The sequence below is a fragment of the Mus pahari genome, chromosome 9 (assembly GCF_900095145.1).
Source record: "Mus pahari chromosome 9, PAHARI_EIJ_v1.1, whole genome shotgun sequence".
In the NCBI taxonomy this organism is placed as follows: Eukaryota; Metazoa; Chordata; class Mammalia; order Rodentia; family Muridae; genus Mus; species Mus pahari.
Window position 1 is genome coordinate 21,954,332 of NC_034598.1, and position 10,540 is coordinate 21,964,871.

General features: G+C 41.6%; 1 protein-coding gene across 1 annotated transcript in view; it reads left to right on the forward strand.

Moving 5' to 3' along the window:
• Gja1 (gap junction protein alpha 1) overlaps positions 1 to 5,926 on the forward strand; it is a 13,051-nt gene extending 7,125 nt beyond the window's left edge. The window contains exon 2 of the mRNA XM_021205209.2: positions 3,044 to 5,926. Coding sequence (XP_021060868.1) covers positions 3,057 to 4,205 — 1,149 coding nt within the window. The 5' untranslated portion in view covers positions 3,044 to 3,056 and the 3' untranslated portion in view covers positions 4,206 to 5,926. The remainder of the gene's footprint in view (positions 1 to 3,043) is intronic.
• Positions 5,927 to 10,540: the final 4,614 nt, after the last annotated feature.

Genomic DNA, 10,540 nt, shown 5'->3' on the forward strand with positions numbered 1-10,540 from the left:
TAACTCCAGCCGGTTTATTTCTTTCTTTATTTTTTTCTTTCTTTCTTTTTTTTTTTTTTTTTTTTTTTTTTTTTTTTTTTTTTTTTTTTTTTGCACTAAGATTTAGAAAAGTAGAAGTATTAAGCAAGGTCTAGAAAAAAGAGGAGTAGCCAGTGGGTTGAAGATAGTGAAAGCTAAAAGCAGAAAGGTAACTAAGTTTGGAGTCACAAGATGAGCCATCACATTAAGCATTATTTGATGGTGTCTATGATAGTGGTAATGACAGATTACCTACATGTTACAGGAGCTAGAGTGCCCAGATTGGATAATTCATATCTTATTTGGATGAAAGACTGTAACTCATTAATGCAAATAACTGCTGCGTGGGTGCTTAAAGAAAAGACAATTTTGCAATTAAATCGCTCGTGCAATTAAAAAAAAAAAAAAAAAAAAAAAAGACTTACCCAGAGAACTGACTGGTGACCCAATTCACATACCCTGGCACTGGGAATATTTTTGTGGAATCTCTTTGAGTTATACAAAAGTCAAGTTTCTTACTCCAGAATATTCAAAGCTTAATAATGAACTTCCACCAGCCCCTCTCAAACTGTACTTTACCTTGAACAGCAAGGAAGTGCTGGGTCAATGGCGGTGCATGTGGTGCCCACTCTGACTTGAGCGAGCTGCTTGCTCGATCTGTTGCTGCATGACCGTGATGAGATGCGGGCAAACAGCTGACCAGCCTGTTTTCACCACCCCACTCCCCAACGCGTGGATAACTGAGCAAAAGCAGATGACCCTGGCAGAATATTACCATTCTTTACAAACAGAAGTGGGGCCAATTTACACATCATCACATAGAACTGTCTGGATATGGGCTCCAAAGTTTTTCCTTGTTTGCTTGACCCTTGTGGACTACCCTTCACCCCTAGTCCAGTATTTTCTGCTAAATTAGATAGAGGCTCTTTCTTTTATGCGCTCGAACCATTACACTGTCCATCAAGATTATTCCCTTCTCCTCAAGCCTTTCCCTGGCTGTTTAACTCTGGACCGTGCCAGACTTCGCTCCTCTCTGTTTACACGTCATACACTAATTTCACCTCCTGAATTGTCATTTCACAGTCCGAAATACTTTCCAAAAAGTAGAAGCAAAGCCTTTTGTCTACAGCTTTTTAGAAAATGCTGTTTGCACAGGCCTGCCCACCCACATCTTACTATTCTAGTTTTGGCAGGAGTCTGGCCATCTTCAAAGGCACCCAAGGAGTGGGGAGAGGTTCACAACCCCACCCCTCCCTCAGGAGCTATACGCAGTTCATTATTGGATCTTTGACTACAACTTTTCTGAAAGGCTCTGCTGAAAAGAAACAGCCTCTGTGCCTGCTGCTTCTTGCTTTGACCCTGGTGTTACATTGCTTAATTTGCAGCCCTTGTTGGCCTGGAACATTGTGTAGACCAGGCTAGCCTCAGGAATGTAGTGATTCTTTTCTTGTTTCTACATGCTAAATGCAGAAACTATAGGCATGAGCTTCCAGCCCTGGCTAGGTGAAAGGGATTGCACTGGCTCCAGGCCCAAAGTTCAGTAAAGAAATGTTAAAATGTAAAGTACCACAAGATGAAAAGCATATATATATATATATATATATATATATATATATATATATATATACATACACACACACACACAAATGCCCGCCCCCTCTCTGTTGTTGTTTTGCATGTCACTTGTTGTTTTGGTTTTATTCTGTATAGCCTTGCCTGTCCTGCAACTCACTCACTGTGTAGACCAGTCTGGCCTTGAACTCAGAAATCCACCTGCCTCTGCCTCTGCCTCTGCCTCTGCCTCTGCCTTACGATTGCTAGAGAATCAAAGGTGTGTGCCACATCACCAGGCTCAGAAAATGTGAGTCCCTTTTTGTTTACCAAGCAGTGAGACAATTTGAACTCAGTTGAAATGTGTACATTAGTCTGAAGATCTTATGTAGGCTGAGTTTCAGGGTAGCCTCCATCACACAGCTATAACCCTCCTCCCTTGTGCTAAGAAACAGACTAAGTATGAGAACACATGCCTATAATCTCGGAAGGCAAAGATGAGAAGATAACAAGTTGGGCTAATATAGGAGACCCATCAAAGAAAGAAAGAGAAATGGTACAGATGAACTTAATTCAGAATGTGCACAAATGACATGATCTATCAAGGTGAAACATTTCAGAGTAAAATTGGAAATAAACTGGTCTAGCAAGGTTGGTTGCTGAAGGTCCTTCGCTCAATCCTTACTTAGGTGCCTATACTTTTTTTGTTGTTTTGTTTTTGGTTGGTTGGTTGTTTTTTTTTTTTTTTTTTTTGGTTTTTCGATACAGGGTTTCTCTGTGTAGTTCTGGCTGTCCTGGAACTCACTCTGTAGACCAGGCTGGCCTCGAACTCAGAAATCCGCTTGCCTCTGCCTCCCGAGTGCTGGGATTAAAGGCATGCACCACCACGCCCAGCATGCCTATACTTTAAATATTTATTTATTATATGTAAGTACACTATAGCTGTCTTCCAACACACCTGAAGACACCAGTGTGGATGGTTGTGAGCCACCATGCGGTTGCTGGGATTTGAACTCAGGACCTTTGGAAGAGCAGTCAGTGCTCTTAATCGCTGAGCCATCTCTCTCCAGCCCGCCTATACTTTAATAATACATTTCAACATTTTGTCTAGAGAGGCATACAGACCCTTGGTCTCCCAGGAAAGAACTGACCTTACTTATCAGACAACTAAAGTAAGCAAAGGCACTTGGTAGGTAGAGTCTGTCGGGTCACATGGCAAGGTAATGTCCACAGGCTTAATAATACATCTTCGGCAAGTTGGGCTCACTCTTCTCCCCATGTCTGGGCGCTATTACGTCCGAGTCAACTTCATCTTCACGAAATGCTGCCAGATTTGCCCTTGAAGTCTGTCTTTGGTTTGGGTTGAATCGGCCTTATTTTGACTGGCCCCTGAAAAAAGAAACTATCTATGTGAAACCATCAATTTACAGTCTACAATCACTAAGGTGTTTTTTTTGTTTTTTTTTTCCCTTAGGAGGTGCCCAGACATGGGTGACTGGAGCGCCTTGGGGAAACTTCTGGACAAGGTCCAAGCCTACTCCACGGCTGGAGGGAAGGTGTGGCTTTCAGTGCTCTTCATTTTCAGAATCCTGCTCCTGGGGACAGCGGTTGAATCAGCTTGGGGTGACGAACAGTCTGCCTTTCGCTGTAACACTCAACAACCCGGTTGTGAAAATGTCTGCTATGACAAGTCCTTCCCCATCTCTCACGTGCGCTTCTGGGTCCTTCAGATCATATTCGTGTCTGTGCCCACACTCCTGTACTTGGCTCACGTGTTCTATGTGATGAGAAAGGAAGAGAAGCTGAACAAGAAAGAAGAGGAGCTCAAAGTGGCCCAGACCGACGGGGTCAACGTGGAGATGCACCTGAAGCAGATTGAAATCAAGAAGTTCAAGTACGGGATTGAAGAACACGGCAAGGTGAAGATGAGAGGTGGCCTGCTGAGAACCTACATCATCAGCATCCTCTTCAAGTCTGTCTTCGAGGTGGCCTTCCTGCTGATCCAGTGGTACATCTATGGGTTTAGCCTGAGTGCTGTCTACACCTGCAAGAGAGATCCCTGCCCCCACCAGGTGGACTGCTTCCTCTCACGTCCCACGGAGAAAACCATCTTCATCATCTTCATGCTGGTGGTGTCCTTGGTGTCTCTCGCTTTGAATATCATTGAGCTCTTCTATGTCTTCTTCAAGGGCGTTAAGGATCGCGTGAAGGGAAGAAGCGATCCTTACCACGCCACCACCGGCCCACTGAGCCCATCCAAAGACTGCGGGTCTCCAAAATATGCTTACTTCAATGGCTGCTCCTCACCAACAGCTCCACTCTCACCTATGTCTCCTCCTGGGTACAAGCTGGTCACTGGTGACAGAAACAATTCCTCCTGCCGCAACTACAACAAGCAAGCCAGCGAGCAAAACTGGGCGAATTACAGCGCAGAGCAAAATCGAATGGGGCAGGCCGGAAGCACCATCTCCAACTCCCACGCCCAGCCGTTTGATTTTCCTGACGACAGCCAAAATGCCAAAAAAGTTGCTGCTGGACACGAACTCCAGCCCTTGGCTATCGTGGACCAGCGACCTTCCAGCAGAGCCAGCAGCCGCGCCAGCAGCAGACCTCGGCCTGATGACCTGGAGATTTAAACAGGCTTGAACATCAAGCTGCCAATCGATTGTGGAGGAGAAAAAAGGGTGCTCGCAGAACGTGCACCTGGGGTTTTCATTTCGTTCCCATGGAGGTGGTACTCAACAACCTCAGTAATGAGGCGTAAAAAACAAAGACATTACAATATCTAGGTTCCTTGGGGGTGTTTTGGGATAGCTGGTCAGAAAAAGTAGGGATAAGGGAGGTGCATATTGGTATCTGATGTAGAAGATTCAAAGAACTTAAATTCTAGTAAGATTCGCTTTGGGTGAAACATAGATAAGGGCTTTCTCTCTGCCCCCAAACTGAACCTTAAGAATGGTTCTGTATACGTGAGTGAGTGGGTGATAATTTTTTTTAATTTTTGTTTTACTGAGATTCTGCGATAGCTTTGAGCAGGAGTCCGAATCCTCAACAATGGCATTTCCTTTATGGAAAGACAGGTTGTCCTACATCCCCGCTAAAAACATTCCAGTGTTTAAAAACTTTTTTTTTTTTTTGGCAGGCAAGCTTCCCTGGCCTGACCCTCCAGGTGTGGATGGACCTTGTGCTACTTACTATACACGATTTTCATTCTTGGTATCAATTGGAAGTTCAGACAAGGTTCAAAGAAAAAGATTGCCCATGTATTTGTATCTCAGCCGGTTGTTTTTCGAACCTATCCCACCTTTGTCTTCCATATATTATCCTCAACTGGACCTCACCAAATGATGATTTCTATCGACATTTTAAAAACAGAACTTTTTTTTTTTTTTTTTTTTTTTGAGTTAGCATCAGGGAGGCAAGCCATGCTCAATATTTAACAATTATTTCTATGTGTGGGTGTGCGTGTGCGTGAGCGTGTGTTTTGTCATTATTGGTACAAGCAAAGGCAGTATAAACTCAAATACAGATTTGAATCTAATGCACACAGTGTTCAAATTTGAACCTTCCTCGTGAATTTTTGTGGTGTGGGCCAACGTGGTGTTTACATTATAGAATTCCTGGCGTGCGAAAGTGTAAAGCACACGCTTTTTCCCTAAAATGTTTTTTTCCATGTATCCTATTATGGATACTGGTTTTGTTAATTATGATTTTTTTTTCTTTTTTTTAGAATGTAGCAGTAATAGCCATTACTGAAATGAATGATTTCCTTTTTCTGAAATATAATCATTGATGCTTGAATGATAGAATTTTAGTACTGTAAACAGGCTTTAGTCATTAATGTGAGAGACTTAGAAGAGGGTTGCTTAGAGTGGACTATCAAGTGAGCCTAAAGGAACTTTGTAGTAACTGATAATCTGATTTTTGTCCTACTTAACCACACATTAACTCAGAACTTGTATTCTGAGTTTAACAGTCTTTTAGATTGACGAGCAACTTGGGATGTTTGCACTAAGAATTTCTTTGCGATACTAGAAGGGGTTAAAGAGGTCTCAGCAGTGCCCATGTAACTAATTTATTTGAACTGTATGCTAAAGACACCTACCAGTTTCTTCAAGTGACTTTAAAAAAAAAAAACTCATCACAGATGATTGAAATGTTGAGTTATCCTGATTCCTCTTGCGCGTCAGCTACACAAAGAGTTTTTGTACAATGAGAAACTAATTTGTTTGACATTCCATGTTAAACTACTGTCATGTTCAGCTTCATTGCATGTAATGTAGACCTAGCCCATCCAATCATGTGCTCGGGAAAGTGTTCTTTATTCAATAAAGTTTTAATTTAGTATAATAAAGATGGTGGCCTGCATGTCTTGTGTGATTTAAAAAAAAAAAAAAAACTTACCAAATTTATTCAAGATTACCAAAAATAGATCCAATGATTACAATGTCTTGGACTAATGAAACTCACTTTTATTTTATTTTTATGTGATTTGATCTTTTGCCTGCCTGTATCTCTGTGCACCATGTTGCTTGCAGTAACCAGGAAAGAATTGTAGTGTCCAGTCCTCCAGAGATAGTTGTGAACTGCCATGTGGGTGCTGGGATTCTAATCTGGCTCTTTGAAGAACAGCCAGTGCCCCTAACTACTGAGCCCTCTTTGCAGTCTTAAGATTCATGTTTTAATGAATATTTAGAAGAGAAATGGCATAGGGGTTGTTTTGTTTTGTTTTGTTTGATTTTTTAAGGACAATCACCACAAGCTATGTTCTGTGCAGCATTGATTTTGAAATATTGGGGTAATATTTTAACAGGAAATAAAGCACACAAATGTTTAATTTGGAGTACAGTTTCACTCTACACCAGGCCCTACACACTCATAGAATCAAACCTAGAATTTTATGCCAGCCTCTACATTCTCTTGCCATGGCTTCTTCCCATACATGGAATTGTAGGCCAGCTGTAGTGATTACAGTATTGGGGAGGGTGTATGGGTTGCTACAGTTGGAACTAAGACCTCACATATAAAGTTGAGCATATACTTTAGCACTGAGGTGTGTCCTCATCTGGACTCAACTTTAACGAGACTTGTTAAGTTGTCTACAACTACAAGCTTGGGGAGCCTTACATTCAGAGAAGGTACTAGATTTTGATAATTTTATTAAATTTTGTGAAAGCAACTTGCTGGTTATTGTAGGCATCTTTAATCCTTCACTCCCAGGTAGAGAGAGGTAAATGAATCTCTGGGCTTTGAAAGCAAATGTGGTCTGTGGTGATTTTTCAGACCATCCAGGGCTACATAGACCAAAAACCAAGCAAACCTAAAGGTCCCAGGAAAAAAAAAAAACAACCCTGTTAGAGGGAAATGAGTCTGGTCAATTGATGACATTTCAGCCACAAAATGCAATATCAAAAATAAATAAAATGCAAACACCAGCACGTGGGTGTCTGAGGCAGGACTTCTCAAGGACAAGCCTCCTCAACTGAGACAGGGCTGGCTGGCAAGATGGCTCAGCCCGTAGAAGTGTTTCCCGTGGAAGGAGAGAGCTGACTTCTGAAATGGTAATGTAGAGATGGATAGAGCTGTAACTGCAGAGCTAGCTGCTCTTCACAGCCTGTGGGTCACGACCAATAGAAAACATGCATTTCTGGTGCCCTTAGGAGCTAAGACACTGCCCAGCAGCAAAATTAAAGAATTATAAAGTAGCAATGAAATAGCTGGGAGTCACCACACCATGAACTGTATTAAAGGTTTGCATCATGGGGAAGGTCAAGACTCACTGCTATAGAGTATTAAGCCTACATGAAACCCTGGGTTTGATCTTCACCACTATACAAAGGTGGTGGAGGAGGATCAGAAGTTCAAGGTTTCAGGGGATTGGGGAGGGAGTCATAAAAATATTTTAAAATAGCAGAATGGTATCCAGTGTGTTAATACTAATTGGATTACAATAATACTTTTCAAAAAGTTTAATTAAGGTCATTCTCAGCCACATGAGACTAAACCCCGTTTGGGATATATGAGTATGAGACCCTTCCTATTTTCAAAAAGATAACACCAAGAAGACAAAAAGAACTACTCCTATAAACCACTGTCAACATTTGTGTGTTAAAAACTGTAGCTACACAGTGAGCCCCCTCAAAGCAACTCCCCTTGGCTGCATCTCTAGCAGAAGAAAACAGCATACTTACATTGTGTGTACAAAATTTGAACCTATAGAAGTACATGAAACAGGGTCAAATTTAATGAGCGTCTTTCTATTCTCAGTGGACATCAGAGAAACCATAATTTGTAGAAGAAACCACTTTATTTTACACACACCCATCAGGTGTTATGAAGTAGAGAATGACTGAATGATTTAGTTCCTGTCCCCAAAAGCGTACAAAAATCAATCCTTCCAGATATTGGAGCATTTATGTTGTTTATTTTTCTAATATACATATATAGAGAGATGATATCATTAGATTTTCTGTTTGTGTTTTGAGACAGGTAGCCTAGGCTGGGCTGACCTCAAACTTGCTATGTAGCTGAGGCTCACAAGCGTGTGGCACTACATCCAAAAAATTCTCTAATCTTTTTTTTTTTTTTTTTTCAGGGAGAGACAGAAAAGCCATTAGAAGCCAACTGGGACAATTTAGCCGAGATGTAGCTCAACGATAGATAGCTCCAGAGTGACATAATGAAATAGTAGAGGCCCTGCCATTAGTCACAAGGCTATGGGTTCAATCCCCGTCACTACACACAATTTTTATTTTTAAAGATTTATTAGTTTTATTTATGTCTGTGTGTTTATGGTGCCACATACATACAAGTACCCACAGACTCCAGAGAGCGTCAGAACAGGCGGTTGTGGGTCCACAGATGGGGGTGCTGGGAACAGAACGCACACACACTATTGATAATTGTGGCAGAATTGTCTCATATCTTTAGATATTGGAAAGCCCAGTTCAATTCCCTTATTTTATTCAGTGAATTTTCACCTCAGTATCTGGATGTTTGCATTAAGCTTCCAAGCCAAGGGCTGTTCCTTGATCATGTTTTGTGAAAACTGTTCAACTTCTTCACCTGCCCAGGGTGCTAGGCCCCCACCCACACATTACCTCTTCTAAAAATTCCAGATGACTCCAGTTTCCAACATGCCAAAACAGCTGAGCTTTGTGTTTCGAGGACAAAAAAAAAAAAAAAAAAAAAAAAAAAAAAAAAAAAGAAATCGGAGAGCTTATTAAAATCTTAAAAGTGAGTTTTCTCCATAAACGGCAGCATACCAACAGTAGGAACATGTTTATAGCCTTTATTGGCTCCTCGCTTCTGTTTTTACCTTCTCTTCGTTGAGGCAAATATAATTGAGCCCCTGACATGTCAGAGTTTGCAGCTGGCAACTTTCAGAAGACGTGGAACAAACCACACAAAACAGTGCATGCAGAAGGCAAGGAAAACAGGGGAGCCTGTGGAAAAGATTGTTCACTTGGGGTATTCAAAACAGTGAGATTTTAAGTTAGTTTTTGTTTTGTTTTGTTTTGTTGGTTTTTTTTTTTCCCTCCTGATCACCAGATGTTTCTGGAAAATGACTAAATGCTTACTTGAGCTCTAATGTGTAGAGAAATTTCAGTGCCCACATACTTTCTTGTTAAATATAAACAGTCCTGGGAGGCACCCCCCTACATCTCCAATACACATACTACACACACACACACACACACACACACACACACACACACACACACACAAAGCCAACCCCCCTCTGCCCCAGTCATTTAATGCACTGAGACACCTGTCCCCACACAATGTGGTTCACAGTGGAGCCTATTTGGGAGTTTCTTTGGGAGTTTCTGCTACACCCTTTTCAGGTAGTTTTAACTATGCTGAACTCCAGATTTGGTAAAGTCTGTATAGAAGAGGTTTTCCTTGCTCTGGTAGCAGAAGCCCATTCAATTATTTTGCTTTATTAGTAAATAAAACCAGGCATGCATGTCTTTATTCTCAGCATTGAGGGGAGGCAGAAGGGTTTGGATCTTTGTAATTTCGAGAATAGTGTGTTTTACATAGTGGTGAGACTGTGTCAAAAAGGAAGAAAAGGAAGTGGAAAGTTAATACTGATTGTACTGGCTAATTTTGTGTCAACTTGACACAGGCTGGGGTTATCACAGAGAAAGGAGCTTTAGTTGGGGAAATGCCTCCATGAGATCCAGCTGTGGGACATTTCCTCAATTAGTGATCAAGGGGGAAAGGCCCCTTGTGGGTGGGACCATCTCTGGGCTGGTAGTCTTGGATTCTATAAGAGAACAGGCTGAGCAAGCCAGGGAAAGCAAGCCAGTAAAGAACATCCCTCCATGGCCTCTGCATCAGCTCCTGCTTTCTGACCTGCTTGAGTTCCAGTCCTGCATCCTTTAGTGATCAACAGCAGTATGGAAATGTAAGCCGAATAAACCCTTTCCTCCCCAACTTGCTTCTTGGTCATGATGTTTGTGCAGGAATAGAAGCCCTGACTAAGACACTGATGCTAGGCTATAGGGACACATGTGTATCCTCAGATGGGAAATTTGGGGATAGGTTGGACTACATAGAGAACTCTAGATGAGTATGGTGGTGGGTGTTTTTAATTATAGCACTCAGCAGACAAGGCAGGGCAGGTAAAGGCAGATTTCCATGAGTTCCAAGTCAACTAGGGATACGGTGAGACCTAGTCTCAAAAACAAAAAACAACAATAAACCCCCAAACAAAACAAAACAAAACAAAACAACAAAAGGCAAACGTGGAAGTGCTGCTATTGAAGATTGTACACAAGAGCATACACGTACATGCCACATACCCGTACATATGTGCTTCCATGCACATTCAAACAACCATACACACATGCATGTATACCATAACCATGAAAAATTTTATATACACACACACACAATTCTGAAAAAGAAAAGAAACGAAAAAAGATCCTAGTCTGATTAGATGATTAGATGGTTTGGCAGGTAA